We start from the raw sequence: 23,662 nt of genomic DNA, 5'->3' as shown, positions 1-23,662 counted from the left end.
GTGGGGGTTGCATCCGCGCTCCGCGTCAATTTGATTAAGTTTAATGAAATTTCCAATATGACGGCGATGGTAGTTTGTCGTGTACGTCGCGCCAACAGATGTAGTAATCAAGAGAACTCGATCTTGTTATTTTTTATTTTTTTATTTTATTTTTTTTCTATCTATTTTTTTTTTTTTTTCATCCGCTTGCAACGGGGAAAAAAACGCTCGGTAAAGTTATTCGAGTCTCCAGCTGTCGCGCGTCCAAATTATTCAATCCCAAAAATACGCCAAAATGAGCGCACCCGTACCCCGCATTGGCTTTGAAATGCAAAATACTCGCGCCAACGACCGCAATTACCCTCCCGAATCCCCTAAGTTCACGTAATTCTCCCAAATCGAGCGCAACGTGGATGAATAAGCAAAAAAAAAGGCCACTCTAAAGCTCGGCTATTGGCCCTCCGTTTTGAAGTGTATCGCACCGGCCTCGGTTATTCGCGCGAGTAGTTTTTCCTTTCCAGCTTGAGAAAAAAAAAAAAAAAAAAAAAAAAAAAACAGGTACGATAAAACCTCCCTAAAAGCAGGTAAAATAGAGACGGGAGGGGCTGGCTCGAAATAAATTTGAATTTCAAGTCGGTCCGATAAGTGTAAATTCACCTTTGGCCGGTGCCTATACAAAATGTACCCCGAAAAATACAACGCGGAGAACAAACGGGCCGGGGGATGGTTATCTCCCGCAGTACCGCGGCGCACGACACCCAAGTGAATTTTTACGGTCGATATATATACGTGACGGGGGTGCACATGTACACGCGAACGTAAGAGAAGGAGCTCGCGATACGCTTTAATTTCCCGTCAATAATTACAAGGCAGCCCGAGCGACGACGGCTACTAAGTGTCTGTCGGCCGGGTGATTGTACTCTGCACCACCCCCCACCCCACTCGTGTGTATATACGTACAGGGCTCGCGTGAGCCGCATGCCTAATGAGCTTCCTGCGATTTTAATTATGCGCCCCATCCCCTCTGCTGCTTCTACACGTGTGTGTACGTATAGCTATATACTTATATATGTATTGTGCAAGCCTCGGGGAGGTGTGGGGGGAAAAAGTCGGGCTTTTTCCTTTTCTCGGTCGGCCGGATTAGACCATGAACCCTATACTCTTTGTAGCGAGTCAGCTTGATGCAGTAGTCGCTGCTTTTCCATTAAGTTTAGCCGACAAACACCTGCGTTTATGCACCGTTCCTTTTTCATTCATTCATTCATTCATTTTTTTTTTTTTTTTTTTTTTTTTTTCCGTGTACCGCAAATCTGTCGCCGTACCAGCACAAACAAAAGTGTCATCCTCTCTGGCTGAATTTATCACCCCCTCCAAAGTATTCCACGCGCAACTGTGACGTATAATACGCGGGCAGTGATAAACTCATCAGCAGCAGTGGTACGGGAAGCAACGCGCGGGTATCCACCGTGAGACCCCTACTGGAGCAAATCGGCGATTATGTATCCGCGCGAGGGTAATTTCACACCCGCACACTCGGCTAATGAATCTTTAAATCCTCCCGGACCGAAAGGCAAAACGGCCCATTCGCGCCCCGAAAATCGATACCCCGGGATAGTCGTTGATTTAACGCCGGAGAGCTCTTTTTTTTCCCCCACTCTTCCACCGTTCCAACCCGCGTACGTACGAGCGGATTCGTGCACAACTTGACCTATAATCAGGTTTATCCGTGACAATATAACATGATCCCCTCCCTCCCGCCCCTCTGTTTTTTTTCCTCTTTGTTTTGAGGTTTGAATGATTGTTGGGGGAGGAGGTGGTGGTGCTCTACGTGGAAACGCAATACTCATCGAGCTGAACAAAAGAACCAGAAACGAGCTTGCAAGCTCGGAAACCATCGCTTCGTCACAAAAGATCCTAATTCTTTGTCTCAAACTGTACTGTGTGTGCACTATATTAATGTGTTTTTCATTTATTTTCCAACGGATAAGGTTAAAAAAAAAAAAATAAAAAGCAAACAAACAACCACATACCAACAACTTGCAGCCAAGGCTTATATAGTAGGAGTTGTATTTCTATGCTCGGTTACTTCGTGTACAAGTTATACATGTACACGTATAAACGTGCATGTATGTACTTAAACCGACTGTATCCGGTGCAACAACTTATTCCTGTCGCGCGATCTAAAATTCCAAGCTTGCAATTAACCCTTCCGTGGCTATTGTCTCAGCTACGTACGACGTACGTATTAGCGCGAGAGAGAGAGAGAGAGGGAGCGCTATACCCTATGTATACCCTAGATCGAGTAGAACAGAGCTTGGCAGTGCAGTAAAGCACGAGAATAAGGGACAGAGTGGAAAGGCACTGCTGCTTGCGACGACGCTGCACCTATACATGTATACACGTAGCAAGGAGGGATGAATATTCAATTGCGTTTACAGATCATCGAGGCGCTCTATAGCTTGTACACCTACGTTGCGTCACCTCCCGCATAACACATCGCAAATACGTGCAATACCTATACAAACTAACTTTTAACGCAATGGCACGCGTGTTGAGCTGTTGCATATTTTTATATACCGAGGAAGCTTAGAGAGCGAGAGATGGACCGAAAATTTGGGTCAGGATGATAATTCGATGCGGGGTATAAGTAGAGCGCAGCTCGACATATTCATGCGTGACACGAAAATATACGAGAACGAGATTACAATGTACGTATTCAAGCTCTAACGGATGGACCCGAGGCTTCGAGTTTAACCTGAACTTCCTACTTATTTCGAATACGTATGCGTTTGATTGGCTGATGTGTTTTTTTGGTGATATCGAGAGCAGAGAGAAAAAAAGGCCTCTAAATTCATTTTATCTCTGTCTATGGATTTAAGCAAGTACTTACTTCACAAGGGGATAGACGCTAGTGGGGGGTGGGGGAGGGGCGAGCTAAGGTGTTAAGGTCGAGTGGGCCGATAGCAAATTCGGGTCGAGAGAGCGCGAAACAACATTCCCCACTACACCCATATTATATATATATACTTGCGGATGTGTAGCTCCGGAGGCCTGTCTCCTTTTGGATCCACGAAATCGCTGATCTAGTGCTCCAAGTGTGTTTCGTGTCGTCTACCACTGAACGCGCACTCGAAACACCGGCTGATATTGGCATACGTACCTATTGGTCCTCATTCGGTGTATCGAGTGCCAGTGGCAATACAATATAGGCACACTCGAGTGAAATTAATACAACGAAAAAGAAAGGGCTTGCACTATATTATGTGCTACTCAAGTGGGCTCATGTTGCATTAATTTCCCACCATCTCGAGAGAGTTTTCGAGTACATCCAAAAGGCCTGTATGTACTCATCCTTCGGAGGACTCCTTGAAAGTCGTTATTAATATACTCTTGGCTTTTTTTTTTTTTGTTGTTTCTAACTGCTTGACGTTACGATTGGCTTGGTATAGTTGGTACTCGCCCATAAAACACACGGCGTCAGTTGGCCTGGAGCGAACTTTGCTTTTTCGACCCCCAAAAGTTGCACTCGCCGAAGCGGTGGCAATTATCTCATAAACTAAACCTCATTAAGCGAGTTAATGTCACCAAGGGGTGGGGGGGAGGGCTTTTTCCGACTTTCCAACGCGGGGCAAATATATATTTTGTCAAAAGCAAACAACAACAGAAAAACAAGCTAGTCTGTAATATGTTATATAATGTTGTGCTCTTGATAAGGTCCATATTATATTCTGTGCTGGACGTGATTTGTTTCTCGTCACGTAGGCAATTTATTTTATAAGTACCGCAGCACAATATACTTACAAAGTATAAAAATGTTCGTGTCCTCTCTAGATATTTAAAAGGTAACTTTTCATGCTATCGTTCATCCCTTATCGCGATGGATTAGGTATAGAATATTAAACGATGTTTTTGAATCAGTTTGGTGTAGGAAGTAGGGGGTTGGGGGATTACCTTTGGGACACGATAGGCGAGCATGGCGAAACAAAAATTTGTCTCTCCAATATTAAGCACTAACGTATCCGTAATGTATAATTTTGCCCACATAAAAAATATAAATACATTTTTTTCAGCGGTACGATTGTATCAAGATTTTTTCATGAAAAGTACATGCAGTTGTACTTACACTTAGCACGTGAAACATCAAAGTAGTGAATTGATTTTATTACCAATTATTATACATGTGTAAAGGGTCCAGTAGTCCCGAAAACAACGTGAAGTTATTGAGTCACGGAGAGTTACGTGTAAGATTTTCTTTTCACTCCATCAGTCATTCCCAAAGAAAGACATTTAAGTAGTGCATGAAACAAAGTTCCTGGGCCTAAACGACCATCTTTACCTCGAGTACATAGAGTGACTCTACGGTGAAAATTAATTAATTTGTTCAGTAAACACACTATGCATCCGTTGGGTGTATAACAAAGCAGGTAAACATGAAAATGCAGAGCCAAAGATGACGCCATCACTAGAGGCAAATACTAACACGAGTATTGTTTGCGTCGAAGACAAACATAAGCGATCGAGTCGCAACTAGATCTAATTTTTTTTTTTTTTTTTTTTTTTTGAATCAAGAGTTGACTTATTTCATTACAAAACGGATTTGTCAACTCTAACGCGTACCATTTGCATTCGGACCATCAAGTATTGTTTTTGCTCGCGAAATAAATAAAAATATAGCCTTTTTGGCTCTCGTATACTCGTGTATACACTGCACGCGCGCTCTTGGATGTAAGGCTCAAGTATCCAATCGAGGAGACGGAAGCGGGTGACAAGGTATATAATACGTTACGAAAACATTTCTCTCCACACACAGTTCCATGCACGGATGTTGGTACACACACACACACATATTTGTATATATAGTCGCATGGCGCGGTGGTTCAAGTTTCGTCGGGTATAATACCTATACGGCAATTTTTTTGCTCTTACCCTCTTTCTCTCTCTCCTCCCTTCCTTCCTGGAGAGCCGAGCTTAATGTGCGTCTAATACCACCCCCGTGTCACGTACGATGTGTCCGGCGAAATCGTGTATTACCGAAGCGTCGCGCCGAGGGTTCGGAAGAAAAAAAAAGTGAGCCGGAAGTATAAATGTATATTCCGTTTGGTAGATGGGCGAGAGGAGACGAGCGCGAAGGTATTATTTTGAAATATCTTACGTCGACCGGGAAACGTTGGCGAGGTGTCGCTAATTAATTTTTTGGACCCTCTTTTGTGGAGAAACGAATATTTTGCGCATCGCGGGCAAAAAAAGAATAGCTATATACAGCGAGAGAGGGGGGGGGTTTCACTTTTTGTTCATCTGTTGATTTACGTCGGGTACAAGGGGATGCTCGGCCACGGGTTATCAATAATTCATGGCTGCTCCGTCTCGTTTGGCGCTACGAATTTATCTCCATCGGCGTGGGTACACACGCGTACCTGTATCATCGCACATTCATTTTAATAGTATACGTCCAACTGGAGCTCACACGCGTTTTGTTGAAAATAACAAGCATGGCCGGCTTATACCAATGAAAAATCTGAAAACACGACATTTACAATGAAGTATTTGGTTCGAGATGTTTTAACCATTGCTCCTTTCGTGGTTCGTGTGTGAAAAAAAAAGACAATGGTGTATATATATATCGAGCCTCGACATCGACGACGCGGAGAAAACCCCCTCGCTTGGACTTTGTATTCTCGCGAGGGAAAGAAAAGAAAATCTCCCGGAAACTGCCGTTGTTCCTTACATTTTACGTATACAAGCTCGATGAAAGGGAGCTCCTTAAAAATATCCCCCCCTCCCTCAGCCGTTGGATACGCTTCTCTTCTTATTCACATAGTACGTACATAATTCGGTCGAGTTTGTCTTGGCCCTCGAAAAACCGGGGAAGGAGAAGATAAATGCACTCCTCAAAAGCGGAGGCTCCTTTTGAAATTAAATTCACCCGGGCACCTCTTTCCTCACCCCCCCCCCCTCCCCGCCTTTTTTGTTCTTTACTTAAAATTTGGGCGCTGCTTTTGTTTTGTAATGCGTAAATTCGTTATCAAGGCCTTTTGTGTCGACGCTTTCAGGTGGTTGTGTACCAAGAGGATTCGCCTACCTCGTAAATGGAATTGCAGGATACTTACTCTTTCCATTTTTTTGTTTGAAATTATAATTATTTGCCAAAACAAAAGGGTAATACATTTTAATTTACTCGTAACACAGTGCTTGAAAAAATATCTTTTCAGCAAAATTAATGCATTTTTAATTGTTTTGGAGTTTATCGTTGGAGCACCAGTTTTGATGAATCCTCTGTTTTGCCAAAACCCAGCAGCTCAAGAGATTTCGAAAAGCCAATTTTGCCGCGGAATTGAATGAAGAGCGCGCCAGAAAATAGCAATAATACCATTACAGGAGCGGCGTGCGCGTATAAACGCTGTTAACCAGCCTCCCTTGGAGGGAAATATGTGGGAGGAACCGAGAGAGAGAGGCGAACCAAAGCGATGCCACGCGACGTATAGGTATATAGTGTCGGAGAAAAACTTTGGCTCTCATACTCGAAAAGCATCTACTCGGGAGTACAATTTAACTTTGCAGGAACTGTTGCTGCTCCTCCTTTTGATATCGATCCTTTCGAGCGAATGTGGCCGTAATCGTCACGCAACGCAATGCAAGCGTCTACATCCCCTTGTTCCCGAGATAAGCAAGCATATTCACTTTATTGCCTTTCTTTATCGAGTCTCGGTACTTTTTTTCCTTTTGCGATTCACATAAAACACTTTCCTCTAGACGCGCTTTTTTTTTTCCTCTAGTTGACATTTGTTTAGTTTGTACTTGTTTGTTTGACCAAACGACCGAAGAGATCGAAGCAGTTTGACAAGACACTACAGAGTTGTGCAATCAAAGGAAAAAAAACAAAAAACAAGACGGGCAGAAAAGAAAATGTTTACCCTGAAGTATTTCCGTAAACAACGAGGAGCCGGTAAAAAATTCAGCGGAATTTCAATCACACGCGCGCAAGGGGGGAAAACGAAAATTCAGGCGGGAAGGGCCGAAGCGTTACTTATTCAGACCATCACAGAAGTCCTTTACCAAATTGAGGTCAGCAGTCGAGCGCCTCTCTCTCTCTCTCTCTCTCTCTCTCTCTCCGTCAATATTAACATTCTAATCTTTCCCCCTTGCCCCGATCGATTATTCACCCTTACCGTGTTAGAGCGAAATTTTTATTTCCAGATCTCCAGACAAATAGACAAATACGCGCCATAATCGCGCGCGTCTGACTTTTGTTTGACTTACCATTAGTATCAATCATTAAACCATTGGAGGGTGGGGGGGGCGACTCTGTTTGTATAGCGAGCTTATGGAACAATTCGTCTTGCTCTCCGTCCTATACCTCTTGTTTGAGCGATTGTTATTTAACGACAATAAACGGTATTTACTTTATAGTCGGAATAATGGAATTTCATGCAAACATTATAACTAGTTTGTGTACGAAACTTTTTCACTCGAAGGCAACCTTGACAAGAAAAAAAAAAAAAAAAAAAAAAAAAAAAAAAAAAAAAAAAAACTATTAAATTGTTTGATAACTTTTCCAAGAAAAGTAAGGAATGACCAACATTCACACCCTCCATATCTTCTCGCCTCCCTTCAAGGAGAAAAACAGCCCCAACTATATACTTTGCGAGGTAATCCTTGCGACTGTATAGCGATCAAGAAAAGTGAAGCACAAAATCACCCCCCACAAAACAATAAACAAATGAAAAAAAAAAAAAAAAAATACAGTAGCCCTCCGAGGGACAGTAAAACCGTTTTTCTAATCCTAAACCTACGCAGAGTTCATCTCGACGACACCTATACGAATTGCACGCGAAAAAAAAAGAAAAAAAAAAAAGGCAAAGCTTTCGCGCAGCAGCGTCAACTCATCGGTGCACGTACGACAGATGTAAATCCAAAGTACGTACCGCACCTGTACCCAGACACGTCCAACAAAAACAAAAACTGCAAACAAGAGCGTGCCGAGCTTTTACCCAGAGTGGGGCCTCGCCCAGAATTACGAGGTCGTCGTAGAGGCAAACGGAGAGAGGATAAACGAACGCAACCAAGTCGTGTGCGGTCGCATGATTCCCAGCGCAAAACTTTGGCTGCGCCGTACCCATCCACCCCTACGGAGCTCGTGTTATGTAATCCACGGTCCCGCGTGCTCAAACGGAGACTCGGGTGGATGAGATCCGACGCTCGATCGCGAGGGAAAGAGTCACGCGAACAAGGGCGTTTGCCGCGTCACGAATGCTATACTCCACTACTACTATTGTCTTGTTGTTTCTCTCCCTCCCCCCCCCTTGCCCGTGTATCCTTGACCTCGATTTTTGCAGCACCTCCTGCGCGAGGGTGTATGTCCCCCCCTCCCCCTCCCTCTCAGCATCTTCTTCGCTGTACCATCGGCTTTGCAAAGTGTCGCCACTCGCCGCCACGAGTCGCAACCTCTCGCTCCTCCTCCGTCTCTCGGCGGATAACCATACTCAATTATACGGAGCATCATTCTATTTGACACTGCCGTTCATTTCCAGTATTTTACCTTTATTTTTCAAGTTTTGTTGAAAAAAAAAAAAAAAAAAAAAAAAAAAAGACACGTAATGGCCCAAAGCGTTTTTTCTAATCGATTTCAATGGATTCAGTAAACGTACCATTGTACCGACCAAATTAATTTCGATGAATGGCCCGTTAAAAAAATCAATCGAGCCAAATCAAACGTTTGACAGCAATTCAAAGAACGTATATATACTAGAGCACAAAAGGCCATACTTGGAAATGGGAGGGAAAAACCCAACTCCCCGCGAATGAGCTTACGCTGCCAAGCTCGAAAGAGGACGAGCAGAGAGAGAGAGACGGAGTGCATAAATTAATCAAAAAACCGCGCTCGCCCATTAGCTGGACTACTAATTACTTCGAGCGATCGGTAAAGGGGCAGTATAGTAATGGCCTTACCCCCCCCCCTCGTTGGACGTATCGCTTCGTTTGGTACTTGGAGTCGCGGCTTTTCAATCAACCCCATCAGCTGATACAAACACTCTGGCACGCGTACACGGAATAAAAGTAATGCCGGGTCGAAACATTAATTCGTCCAAACTATATTTAAATTGGAGAGGTCAATGCTGCCCGCCCAACCCCCTCGTGTCTCCTTGCCAACTCTGCTTTCTGTGCCCAATTCAATGTGTCCCTGTCATTATTATTATTATTATTATACGTTAATCGCCGTGAGGGAGGAGAAACTCGCACGTTTTCTATTCGACAACTTTCTGGATGTGGATCAGCTTGGCTCTGCGCTAATCAACTCCCACACTCACCGGCCCCTTACTCCAATATCCCAATGGCTCCCCAATAATCTCCCCCCAGAAAAAGTGACGAAAATCCAAATGCGTTATGAAAAAACAATTGACAACAAATAACGAGTGCACAAAGTTAAAAAAAAAAAAAAAAAAACCTAACGCCTCTCTGTACATAGTAAAAAAAAATAAATGCGTGTGACGACTGTTGATCGTAGATAATTACGAACGAATGAATATAACGATGGAACGATAAACGATCGGGTTGAACTCGAGCAAACACTTTTAAATGCTCGATATGAAATAAACATATATGTGATAAGACAAGCTAATCACTGGTTACTGTCGTTTTTTTACGCGAGAAAACGACTCGTCAACAAACGATATTGGAACGTTTCTTCACGAGGGGTGTATACCGATGAAATGAGAAACCGTGACGAGCCAATTATACACTTACATACATGTATTGTGCTGTTTGATCGGTACACTAAAATTTTTATAGAAAAAAGTATGTGGTACATGTTGTTATTTCAATCATGTATACATGTACCCATGCTTGTGCAATGTACGTGACGTATACCTATACTTACACTTTTCAAATCAAAATGTATGGTTGTTTCATGATGTGCAGATCTGAGAAAAGCTGGGACCCTTTATTTATTGAAATTATTACCATGTGTTGTTGCACACCTGACAGTGACTCCACACAGTGTTATTACCTTTAAAGTGACAAAATTAATGAATAAATATCCCCAGAATGAGGGCCATTCCGCGTACGAGCTAAGCCTCAATGTCAAGTGTTCGATGGCACTGTTAACTCAATAAAAGCTCACTAACTCGTCATGCCCGATGCCCACTTATTGTTTCACTAATTTCATTAGCATCTGTTTTTTTTTTTTTTTTTTTTTTTTTCTCGTTCACTTCCTCTCCCTCTTTCGTACTTTTTCGACTTGCTGTAGTCGGTGCAGCTCGAGTGTAATAATTAGGTCTCCTTGGGTCGAGTGAAAAATACATAGTCTCGAGACTGCAATTATGCGCACTGCTGCTATACACGCTTGTTACATTAGCTGTGGTGCAACAACTCTGTTACGTGCGCTAGAATAAAAAAAAAAAAATTTATATAAACTGATCGCCTTCCACGATCACTGTGTATATTGTCTAAGTGTTTCTGTTGTGTCTTTGAGTCTGTTTTTTTATTTGCCAACGTAAAACAAAAGAAAAAAAAAAAATCAATTTCATTCTCCAACAATTATCCGTTGCCCTACTTTTTTTTTTACTCGAAAAATCTTTTGTCGAGTATCATATACATCATGTGTGAGTACAGTGTAAAAATGCGAGCGCACAATTTCCCTCGAATCACGTAAGAAAAGTCACAGTTTTCTTCTTAAAAAATATTTCAACATTTTTTTGAACTCGAGCGAAGACACGTGACCAGCTCACTTTTTTCATCCAATTAAGTGCAGTGCGCACACCCTATACTCGCAACATACCAACACGAGTACGCGTCTCCCGATGTCCTTGTCCGCCATTCATTTGCACGAGTGTTCTTTGAATATGCATGTAATTTTCTTTCCCCCCCCCCTATATGTATATATATATAGCCCCCCTTCCTCGTCCTCGGCCGCATTAATATTCAGTACTCTAAAAAATTAAGTGCTCGTAAATGGTTCCGATATAAAAACGCGCTCCTTACCTACACCCCATGTGAGCGAGCCACCCCCCGTAGCGATATGAAAATCGTCACTCGGACTGTGCCCCCTCTCCTTCTTTTTTTTTTACAGCAAGCGGGGAAAAGAAAAATCGTTTGTGCCCTGTTTTGTAAGCCATCAAACCTGCATCGCGTACAGCTTTGGGGGGAGAAGCTGATGGGGCGTGCAGTGATTTTCATTTTACGGATGGATTGAAAGTTGTTCTCTGCTTCAACGATTTTCCGCACTTTTTTTGTTTCGGGCCGTACACCGGCGCAATCATAGCCCCGCGCTCGTATCACTTGCCGGGCATCGAAAACCACTCTCTTCGTTCGTTTGATTTTTTGAAGGAAAAGAAAAAAAAAGAAAGAAAAAAGGAGTAAAAACAACGGCAATTTGCGAGTTTCAATATTTTGCCTCGCTTGAAACACGATCGCGCTGTGGAATTCCCGTGCAAAATAATTCTCGCCGCGCTTGCACTTGTACAGCTGAGAAAAATCATCAAACAGGTGTGCATGTACAAGCCAAGCAAAGAAGAATGGCCCGAGGCAAATTGCTCGCTATATTATTCACGTTGCGGTAAGAGCGTTGTAAACTTCGAGGTCCGATGGCTGGGCGCGACAAGAAGCTGCTGTACACCGCTACTCCAGACTCTCTCTCTCTCTCTCTCACGGTGGTCGATTTTTTCTTTATACGTTTCTGGCTGCTTCGTTTTGCTGTATGTGTATGTGTGTGTGTACTCGTGAGTCGCTGACCCCTCGAGCGTTCCACCGCTTCTTTTTGTGTAGTCGAGGGTGCGGATTGCGATTGCCGTATTTTTTCCTTTTTGCTTCACCCCTTGTATATATACGTGTGCGTCTTAACTCTGTATATTTTTCAACGCGTCTTCCGGAGGATAGACGATGCATACGTAAACGTATGAGTGATTATTTATTTAGAGGATTTTCTTTCGGTAGAAAGTAAGAAGGCGCCCAAGATGAGGCGGGTCGTGCAAATCATGTTTTTTTTTTTTTATTGCTAAGCAGTTACCTTGGATCTTGCGGTTGAAATGACGTTGAGGTTTGGATATTTTTTTTTTCTTTTCATAGTAGATCGAGGCGTTACACAATCGAGCGAAGAACTGTGTACTCCATTACAGAGAAATCTCCATTGACTTCAAAATTGTTGCAAGCTCAATGCGAGACTCTTTGATTTTTATCAAAAGGAAGAATAGCCCGCGATGTCAATAAGATTTCAAAATTTCGAAAAAAAAGAAAAAGGATGACCAAAAAAGGAAAATTGAAAAAAAAGTCAAATAAGCTACGAAGTAGGTAGCCCTAAAAAAAAAGAGAGGGAGTATAAGTGATCGCTAGATCGGCGCACGTAAGAAATGTGCCGCCGTATAAAAGTGCATCGATTATGTAAACCGATTGTTCTCGAATCATAAATTACCCCTCGTGCAGAGCTCGACCTCGCGACTGCACACACTATAATGCCCCGTTGTACAGACCGTGTAGGAACCTTTAGCCAACCCCTTTACTTGTACCCTCGTGGCGTACAGCGAGTGTATAGGTACTGGCAAATAATAAAATATGGAAAATCGATTTTCAATGCGTCCCGGGGAGTTTAGCGTTGTTGTGTGTACTTATACCTAAACGTGGGCGAGGGCGCGAGATTTACAAGCACACTTTCTTGGAACAGCAAGGAAACGGGATCGATCGGACCGTGAATAATGCGCGGACCCAAAATGGGTATTACGGGCTCCCGACGATCCCTCGATTTCTCTCTTTTCTTTATTCCCCCGTGTATCCTCAAAATGTACATTTACGTCGCAGGTGATGCCAAACGTCAGTATCTTTCAACCCTTGAGTGTTTTTTTCCATCATCGCCATCATGTTTGCCTGAATGAAAAAAAAAAAAAAAAAAAAAGGCAGGGACGGAAGTATAGGTGCAGCAGCTCTTTGCGCTGCTATGAATAAATTAGGCGTTACTTAAGTTTAATCTAAAACGTTACGCCGGCTGCCTTTCGCTCTAATGCCTCTTGGAGATTTATTTTCGGCCCGACAGATAAGTCGGAATTTATTTGTCCCTTTTTACAGTACCAACAGTGTATACATCCTTTGCATGGCAAAAACTAAAGATTAACGTTCGCATACATGATTTTTTTTTTTTTCATGCCACGAATTTATGACCGATATTTTTTTTATTGGAAAAAAACATATAATTTTACGTCGAGGGTATATTATATTATTACAATGGAATTCAATTAAAGTAGAGCAGAAGTGAGTTGATGGTGGCTTTGCTCGAGCGAAAACGTTTCGAACGCGAAAGAAAAGAAGAGATTTCGAGAGAATGACTCGAGCTTGTGTAAAAGCAATTATAATTGACTCGGAGTGCTCGGGTGAAGTATTTTCCATTGTACGTCTCTACTTTTTCTTGATTTAATTTCTCTGGTTCGCACAAACGAGTTCCAATGAAAGGAATTGCTTTTGGTCGATGAATAGCTCATTAACGAAAAGCCGCAGCTCCCAAGTAACGATAAATAAATGTAGTCGGTAATTGTTTTTTTTTTAAATAATCTCTTGTACCCAAAAATATTTGATAATTTTACCCAACAGTAAACAAACAGCCAAAGCGAATATGTCCACAAGTCTGAAATATCCCAAAAATCACTTGTTTCGATGAAAAGCACCGATCGTTGAACAAACAATACAACGAAACGAAAAAAAACGTTGTTCAAGACAGTTGTACATCACATCACTCGCGTCAAATACAATCTCGCGCTATAATATTTACAAACGCTCAGAGTTTTATTCGTAATGACAAAAGACGGTACGCGTACAAAAAGTCGCGTGACGTGCGACTCCCTCGTTAAAAGCACATTAAATTCAGTATAATAATTAAAACTCTCGCGACATTGTCGTGCAAATCTGTCATCGTAAAAGAGACAGACACGCTCGGCTGATCCAGCCTATAATATACCTGTGTATTGCGTGTACCTACCTATATACAATACAAGGGCCAAAGCAGTATAGACGTCGCCCCAAGAACGAGTAGTACGAGTCAAGCTCCAGTCAGACCTTGACCGACGAGTCACGTGTGTGTGTGTGTGTTTTACGACGTCTAGGGGTCTACTGTCTGTCTGTCGCTTTCTGTCACTGATGATGTACATATCCACCCTAACATACACCTACACGTATACTTTTGTGCGAGCCGCGACGGCGTATAGGTGTGTCGTCTTTGCGCGCTTATCGATTTACCTATAACTCCCGAGTCGACGGTGGTATAGCTGCTCTTCTTTCTCGCGCGCGATACCGAGAGATGTTTATTCGAGTAGGAGTCGTGCATTGGGATGGACTATTCACGTATGGCACGCATTAACGCGTTTATCGAGCTTTCGTCGGCAATTACATCACGTACAGCGCAGCAATAATACCCCCTCCCCACCACCATCTCTCTCGGTGCAGATTTGTGTTTATATTATTCGCATGGCAGACCAAATTGGCCTTAATGACGTCTATTTATTAAGGGCTTGCAGCACAGCACGGTGAGAGGGAGGGAGGAAGTGCGTAGCCATATATACGTAGCGTTTTGATGGCGAGTTATGTTATTGTTGTATCAGCGGCTCTTAACGCGCGAGGCTCCCTTGCGCTTGAACCGACGATTCGTTGCAACACGGTACAACCTGGGTTGTATATTTATTTGTATATTATTTGTGCGAATTTGTTCGTCCACTGTAAAAACTGAGGTTGAAAAGAAAAATTTGATATCCATATATACGCTTTGTTACTTTAAGGTGCAGGTTTATACTGTGTATTCGTAAATCATTGGCTTGCATTGTAAATTCGTGCATTTGCTTTGTATGTAGGTACATGTGAGCAAATAGCTTGCCTTTCGTTGTTCAATCGTCTTAAATTCATTAATATTTGTGCAGGGAGTAACGGTTACACTGTAGAATTTTAGGATTTGTGGGGTATACATTTTTTTGTCGTAATGGATGGGGGCTGAAAAAAAAAATTAATCTTGCGAAAACACGTGTGAACAATATACAATCAATCGGCTTTGCAAACCTTTGATTTTTCTGCATTATTACAGTGGACGTACGTACAACACATGATACGCGATCTATCAAATGGAACGCAAAATTTACAATTTCGCTGCAACCAGGGAGCATTAGAGAAATTCAATCCATGCGACGTACAAAGCAGAGATGCGGTACAAGCACCCACTTATTTTCCATCCACACGTGAGACAAAAAAATAAATAAAAAACACACACTCGCGTTCACGTGAGGGTACACTCGGTTATTATACCTGTGCGTGAATAGACGATGCGCACAAACCATGGGGAAGTATCGGGTCGCACGTGCGCATCCACCCGTTACACCTTCACATTAGCTTACTGGCAAACGAACGGAATCTACCGCAAGAGCAAGGAAAATTAATTTTCTCTCTCCCTTTTTTCAGTCGCCCACCACATACATGCACATTATATATATTAATTCTATTCCATTTGATCTCGATTCTCCGCATCAACAAACAAAAAGTGACTCACGAGAGTCAAGGCGATGGGATTTAATTACAGAAAATGAAATCGATACCCACGCACTGTCGGGACGCATGGTAGGACATTGAAGGGACGAATATCCTCTAGTTACAATGTCTCGCCTGACGCAGTGGATGTTAGATCACGTGGGTGTCTGAGGGTAAATCAAATCATTCGCTCGACTGCACGTGTATACACAAAGCAGGGCCAGAGTGCGTGAAATGGGGGGAAAGAGAACTCTGCATCGATGTGTGTACACTCGTATATCTTACAGATGTGAAACGCACACATGTGCGTATAATTTATCCAGGGGAGTCTCCAACATCTCCATGCTTCGTTCGATGTCAATACTTACATTACATGGTAGTATATGCGAGGTGATAAACAGTGCACGCATGGGACACTTAGCTTTACCACCCCTCAATGCTCTGTTTTTTTTTTTTTTTTGTTATACGTGCATTTGTACACGTGCACCTTGAATGAAATCGAATTCTCTGATTTGTTTAGTCACCCCTTTGACACCAAGTAGTTTAATAGTCGAGGTAAAGTTTGCAAGTGGGGAGAGAAAAAAAACAGCTTCGAGTCGTAACTTTCTGTCGATTACGCCACCACCCTTACATGAAACATACAGAGTAGGGAAGTATATCTTCGGGAGTTGTCAACAGTTAATGTCACAACCTGAATTTAATTAATCAGCTAAATTAGGATGCATACACACATCATCATCATCATACGAGTTGGCATTGATGGTGATGATGTCACTGGAAAGGGAGAGCTTGCATGAACGTATAATCGGAGGTTACATTTTATATTATTCGTAAAACAACTTCTTTCGAATGCTTCGTGTGGTTTTTTTTTTCTTTTTCAAAAGCACCTACTTATTATTTATACCGTCGAAAGTATGTCTGGCGAATGAATCCAAGGATCCACGAATTGTATGGAAAAAAGGGGCACAACTTGCAGTGCCGAAATTACCCCTATAGGATATTTCAACGGTAAAAATGAGCGTTTTCGTTTCGTTTTGTCAAAAATTTTGAAAAATTACGGTACACGGTTAATAAAGGGCTGAATAAAACATTTCGATACGAAAGCAAAGGGATGAACCGGCAGTAGGACGGGCCGAATGCAAATCATTCAAAAATACCTGCCCCTTACATCGCCCATCTCTCGGGGCTTCGTTGGAATTGCAAATATCCAGACGTCGTCGCGAGAAATCGCGGGCAAGTTGGAAAGGAAAAAAAAAAAAAAAAAAAAAAGAAATAACCCATTTCCAATGTACATAACAGCCCCTAAACTTTTGTGGCTCGATTCAAAACTCCATGTACTGCACCTATCGTCCCTATACCGCAAGCAATGGATGGCAGTACAGGTATATACACGGACGAGAGATGGAGGCAAAAAATAAAAAAAATACAAGTTGATAAGCGTCCCAAAGGACACAATCCCGGGCGTTCGCACGCATCCGGGTTGGATGTTACGTCATCCCGTGTGTGAGTGTGTGTACTACAACCTGCAGCCTCGACCATCCCTCCACGTGCATGCGCCTCTTTTGTTTTACGGGCGTAAAAACTGCAAAAACGGCACACGTCGCACTCGCGTAAAACACACGATGAGGTGTATGTAAGCGTAGCAACTTTGATTATTAAGTATATACGACGCATTGGTATAAGTTGCATAAGAGGGATGCGTGTGATGTACGACTGGGGGGTGTATTTTTCAGTCCGTCCCCTTCCATTTCCTCCCTTTCTCCTCGAAACTACTTTGGAACTCGAATATCTCTTCCTCCCGCCCACCTATACATGCACGCACGCACCTCGTATTCTTTGGCAAAAGCACGGCTCGACCTATCCCGCCGTCACCCATTCGTGTCCAAACGACAAATCGCTCGAAGCGCTATATACACCTATAAGTAAAATACCAAAGGGCCGAAGAAAGTAGGCGAAAAATTAAATCAGCCAAGTTGTTGGAGAGCTCGTTAAACCTATTGTCCACGCGTGTGTGTGCGCGCGAGTATACCGACCAGCTCATCAGCCCAACTCTCCCTCGCAGGGTGCACTGTATACATAATGTATATACGTGTACCAAACGTGGGCGCGATCGATCCGACCCCATTCATCAATCACACTCTCGCGCGCTTCCATCCCCGACTCACCTGCATGTTATGTACAAAGCTAAAGCTGCTCCTGCAAGCTCCCTCTCCCTCTCTCTCTATATATATGTATACATATATACCCACGGGGCGGCCCATCCGTAAATCCCAGCCGCACTTTAACGGCTCGTGTGTGTGTGTGTATACCAGAGCTGCTCGTTAATGAATCTTAATCTCGATCTTCCCTCGATCCCAACCCCATCCCACCCCTTCGCTTCCCCACTGTCTGCCCGTCTGGCTATATAGGCGCGCGGCTAATCCACGAAAGCTCCTCGCCGCGATGGTCCCTCTCTCCAGCTTTCTCTCGTTAGTGCGGCAGAGTTCCCGCGGCGACGCCTCGCTATCCTCTCGAGGAGCTACGTAATGGAGGGGGGGGGGGTGAAGGGGGTTATACCTGTATACAGTGAGGTGTGAGAGCATGAGGTTTTCGTTTGCACCGCAGGAGAATACTTACGTATATCTATAAGGGGATGGGGAAAAAAAATAGGTAGATATATATTATATACTACAACTGACGCGTACACCAAGTGCAGTGTTCTCTCGAGCTTGGCAGGTTTTCTCTGTGCAGTGTACGTCGTGTACGTAACTCGTGATGTACCACTACTACAAATATACAATAAGATGCGAGGGATAAACAAGTGCTTGGATTTTTAATTTGAAGTTTGTTTGTTTGTTTGTTTTTTTTTTTTTTTTTCTTTTGAGGCAAACGAGGCACAACCGATGCATTTATTAAGCGTATACATTCAGAGCAAAAGGTTTTGGTGCTCTTTTTTGTATATTGTTTCTTAATTTACATTGAATGATTGAAACTGATTTCCATCGCAACGTGGGGTTTTTTTTATGCCAAACCAGTTTCCCCCTCCCCCCCTACAGATGGGGTTTTCGAGCGTGAAAGGCACAAAAGTGTAAAGTTCTCGAAAAAATGTACCTGCAGGCTTTTCATTCACGATTTCACGGAAATTATCCTCTGGTCTACATTTGAAGACGCAACCACCGCCTCACTCTCGGCACACTCGTGCAAGTGAAAAGGGAGGAGGGGGCACCTTCACCTCCACCAGTCTGTAACTGCCGCGGAAAATGACACAAACGGAAAGCCAGTGCTCCAAGAGGGGAAGAGTTAACAGAGAGCACGTCAGGCGCAGCGATGAAGAGGAGGGTAGTGGATGCGGATGGAAAGCCAAACGGTTGATCGGAAGGAGCTCGCCCGGGGAAATTAAGGAACTGTCGGCGAATTGTCTTTATCCGGGGGATGGGGGGGGGAGGTAAGGGAGGTCGATTGATCGGCAGGTGCATAGCGTATGTCTGTCGCGCTATCTCGCGTGGTGCCTCGGCTGATGTTGAGAGGATCGAAGCTCGGGGCTGATTGAAATTTAGATTAACTCGAGGGGAGCATCTCTCGTCTATGACGCTTGGCTCTAGAAGCTTTGGTTTTCGGCGTCGATCCTTCCGAGTGCCGGTTGGATCGACAAATGAAGTGATTATTAAGTTTTTTTTTACCACTGAGCACTCTACTGATTGATCATTAGCCTGCATCTTTTTTTTTTTTTTTTTTTAATATTTATAAACACGTAGACAAGAGTAACAGCAGTACTAAAGAAAAAAAAGCTTACTGTGGTACTCCTGATTGCCTTTCACCCGATATACGCGGGTATATGATGTTCAGACAAATAAAAAAAAAAAGCCAAAGAGCAAAAGAAGGAGATAACGTCTGCCATTCGGTTAAGCAGATCCCATTTGTACTTGCTAAGTCTTGGTAGCTGCTGCTGCTCTACTATTCTCTTGTTCGTCCTCTGTACCTCTGCCAATGACACGACAAGGACGTACTCCTTTTCCATTGTACTTTCTCGTTTCTCGATTTTTTTTTTTTTTTTTTTTTTTTTTTTTTTGCCCTCACTCGGTTATAATGGCCCTCTGCTGCAACAACTGATGTTCTCTCGGTGCTCCATCGTTGTGGCAGTTGTCACCGTTCCTTTTTCTGCTTCTGAGCTAACAGACGCAATGTATACCCTCGACTTCTAGCTGTCTCCGGTCAAGTCGTTTAGGTCGACGTGTGGAGCAGGCGTTGATGTACATACATATGCACGTACAGTTTATATGGTTAATTGCTCTGTTCGCGGTAAGGATCGATGTACTATAAATGTACCCCACAAGCGAGTCGTGCATAATGGAAGAACAATTGTTTTATTTCATAAACGATTTACCAAAAAAAAAATAAATTACGAATTTACGAAAAGAGACAGTTTCGGAACGATTTGTATTTATGGATGTGCATTTCGAACTATTGACCTTTCGTGAATATTCTAGTCGTTCCTGACAAATCCTATTTTGGAAATGAAGTAATACTATTTCCGTAAAATCGTTAACTGAGGAGTCCTGAATTGCGATCGATTTAGACTGTTTCCTTTTCTCGATAAGGGCACGGATAACTTGAATCAGATTTTTATAACATGGTCCAGTCGACGGTAATCTTGTTGCAAGGGATTTATAAATAAACTCGTTACTTTGAAATGAGATTATATTTTGAAAAACAAGTAAGAATTCACGGGAACAGACGGCGTTGACTTGACCTTTCTTTTCAAATTAAAATACTTTTTCAGCAGGACAAGTAACAAAGATCTTTCTCCAACTGCTTATATATGTATATAAAAGGCAAAATAAGAGAAGAGACCAACGAAATCGGTTTCCAAAGACCTATTCTATACTTGAGGCTTTTCGAGGAAAATTTATTTCAAACTTGTACGAACCTGTACCTAACTGTTCCGTTGAACGTAAAGAAAAGTGCTATTTGTTACTCAGCTATTCTACTATCACAGTGGACGTACGTAAATAGCAGTTCCTCCTAAGTTAGGCAAGAATTGACACTTTGAACCCGAGTCTTGTCATTACGAGAAAAAAAAATTGAGAGACACATTTATAGGTAAAACAAAAACCTTACTCGAGTGCATGTCACCACACTCCCTTAATATTATGCTGGAATAATATCTAGATATGTACTCGATTCACAAAACAGGATTATGTATCAGAAAATGATGTGTTAAGACCCCGTATAATTGTATACTCATTCAAATAATTTCTATAGACTTGAGATTAAGTCTTGACAAGACTAGCCCTACAGCTGTCTTTGCATTTCATAAAATTCATTCGAATAACAGTCAAAATTTTATCTTTTCCTTTGGATGGATTTCTGTTTAGCCTATTTATTTATTCATATTTTTAGAATTAATTATAAAAATTTGTATGTAACGTATAATTTATGTTGTTGTGTATTGATTTTTCAGATGAAGAAAAAACGAGGAGAGCGGTCGGCGTGGCTACGTATTGGTGAAATGTGAGCGAGGCAAAATCGGAGCACAGATGCCTATCAAGGTCTGGTCGCGTCACCAGTGGCCACCCCAATTCTCCCTTGATATCTTGTGAGTATATATATATGTACGATGTACACTTACAATAAATATATGTACTTTTTATCTCATGATATATTTTTCGAGTTGGCCCGGTGTACCCGATAACCTGGTCCTTCCGCGATGATCAACTAAAGTGCAGGGGTTATTAGAGGACTCGCATTAGCAAAAATTCAATTTGTCGTCCATTTGTACGTACAAAGAGAAAATGAAGTTGAATTGGCTGATGAGAGCTCGTGGACTCGTTCGCTCTCTCGTACAAGTATACATAATATGTATACGCACACACACACGAGCCCTGCAGTCACATGCTTGATGTAATTATTTCGTTATCTGAAACGTGACGCGTACCTACTCTGTATAATTATTCTCAACGTGTGTTGTGGTGAGACTGATTACCTGCAATACCTACCCTACTTTTCGACCGATCCCACACATGTTTACCCCATGTGTATGTATATACGCACTATGCTTATGAATACAAGCTTGAAATATTGGATGAAGGTTTATTCGATTTCTTTTCTTTTTATGAAAAACGTCAATGTAAAGGATGATTTATGTGTATATTGTTTGGAAAATAGTGGGCTTTCCCGCTGATAAAAATTAATACGCATCCCTCAACGAGTCGACCTTTTTTTTTTTTAATTGCGACAAAGTGCACTTTAATAAATTATCATAATTGCTTCTTCGGATGTATTGCAGCGTGAATTTCAAGTTACACAAATATTATCAATAGAATGAGTCATAAAATGGTTTTAATTTTTATTATTGATCCAGCGAAACAAAGTTTTTTTTTTTTTTTCAAATCCAAAATTCTTCGACGCGGAAAAAAAAACGCCCCGATCCACGTGAGATGAAACGTGCCCCAAATATAAGCTTCTTATCGAAGAATTTGATGCGACAACGCCAACAAACCGCGGCACCAATAAAACGTACATTTTTATCCCTCGGCAGAATTTTCTCGAAACACAACACACGCGCTCACCGCGTAATGCCACTATAAATTGCGCAAAATCCACTTACTGCCGGATCCCCAATCATCCGATTACACGTAAACTTGATACCCCATCCAAGCGACTAGTTTTCTCATTTCGATCAATCGTATACCGATCACACAAAGAGTTATCTTGTATAGGTACTGCTTCTTTTGACCTGATGCCAGTAATTGGCACGTGTGTCTCTTTTGTCGCTCGCAATACCCACCATGTATATTATATAGGCGCACTGTACAGCACCGCGGGCGATACCTCCGGTAATGCGTCTAATTGAAAAGCTCGTGCCAAAAGAGGCTTTCGTAACAACGTGTAACGATCGTCCATGACCATTCCGACTAATGCGTCCCTCCATTATCACCGTTTATACTTACTTTGGTCTTTCTAAAAAAAAAAAAGAAAAAAAAAAAGGTAAATTTAAGCTATCGTCGTTTTTATCTTGCGAGCTGTGTACATGCATGCATGGATCTTCGGAGGCGTAATAATGTGTGGTACACGTGTATATACGTGCGTGGTAGCGGCAGTGGCTATTAAGTAATTAAAGTTTCCTTGGACGGTAGTTCTATGTGTAACGTATAACAGTGCAACAGTGGTAGCCGTGACGAGAAAATCGGCGCTTTCCTCTCTCTCTCTCTCCTTCTTGTTTAATTGAGGTGATTTGCGATATATGATAAGCTCTTCAATTTCGTGCTTTGGCCGTACACACACATACAGCTCTCCCTTACGCTCCCGTCTATACCTGTATACACTCTCTTTCCTCCGGCTCGTGTAAGCGTATTATTACTCGAGACGTGCGCCAAATAATACCATCAGCGGCGAGTAATATACGGGCCTCGGTCACGAGACGTTCGTTGCCTTGGTACCTGTACATACATATACATAGGTACCCATATGTGCCGTGTACGAAATTTGGAAACACACATCATGTGGAATGATATAGCTGGGCAGAGGGAAACAACGAAGGAAATCTTCTCCGCCTTTTGTGATTCTCCTCTCCAAGTGCGTGTGTGGACGACGGCCTTCGATTGACGACACACGACTCTATCTTGTGGGCGTTCCGTGCGTGTACCCATGTATAATATTACACCTCGTCGTTGTTATTGTGTTCTTCCTAGTTTCGTTTAACGCGTTTAAATAAAAAAAAAAAAAAAAGATGTGCCCCATGCAATACCTATACGTATACAGTGCGGATATTCCGATATTTTAATTTAATTACAGTCGAGCGCAAGAACGAGGGCTCATGGGTTTTTATATGTGTCAGTTTATTGAAGAACAACGTTTTTTTCTTTCTTTTTTCATTACGCAATGCATAGTGCTTTTACGCTACAATGTGCTCTAAAGTTCCATTTCTCAGGTATCTAAACTCTTTACAAATCAAAGGAAAATATATCACATGCTTTGCAGACCATAGCCCTTCATCTGTGAAAGTATTTAAAAGAAGCGCATGTACATGATTATTCCTAACGTAAAGTTACCATGATGCACCATGCTCACTTCCTTCGTATCCTTCCATCCCCCACTTTACCGCCTAATACAATACTCGCGGGTAAGAAAATAGAAAAAAATTCGGGCCAAGATGCAATACTGAAATAATATATTCCGTGCCAAAGGTGATCCTCGTTAAAGTCCTGTAGTCGTCGTGCAA

At 42.4% G+C, this 23,662-nt stretch overlaps 1 protein-coding gene across 1 annotated transcript in view; it reads left to right on the top strand.

Annotated features, from left to right (window-relative positions):
- Hs3st-A (Heparan sulfate 3-O sulfotransferase-A) overlaps positions 1–23,662 on the top strand; it is a 41,516-nt gene that overhangs the window by 5,566 nt on the left and 12,288 nt on the right. Inside the window, exon 2 of the mRNA XM_014360094.2 lies at positions 20,903–21,037. Within this exon, the coding sequence (XP_014215580.2) occupies positions 20,979–21,037 (59 nt within the window). The 5' untranslated portion in view covers positions 20,903–20,978. The remainder of the gene's footprint in view (positions 1–20,902; positions 21,038–23,662) is intronic.

Source organism: Copidosoma floridanum, unplaced genomic scaffold, assembly GCF_036245765.1.
Source record: "Copidosoma floridanum isolate Cflo_tuat_1 unplaced genomic scaffold, Cflo_Japanese_pri ptg000019l, whole genome shotgun sequence".
Classification (NCBI taxonomy): domain Eukaryota; kingdom Metazoa; phylum Arthropoda; class Insecta; order Hymenoptera; family Encyrtidae; genus Copidosoma; species Copidosoma floridanum.
The sequence above is the reverse complement of the archived record's forward strand: the minus strand, read 5'-3'. Positions and strand labels throughout refer to the sequence as shown.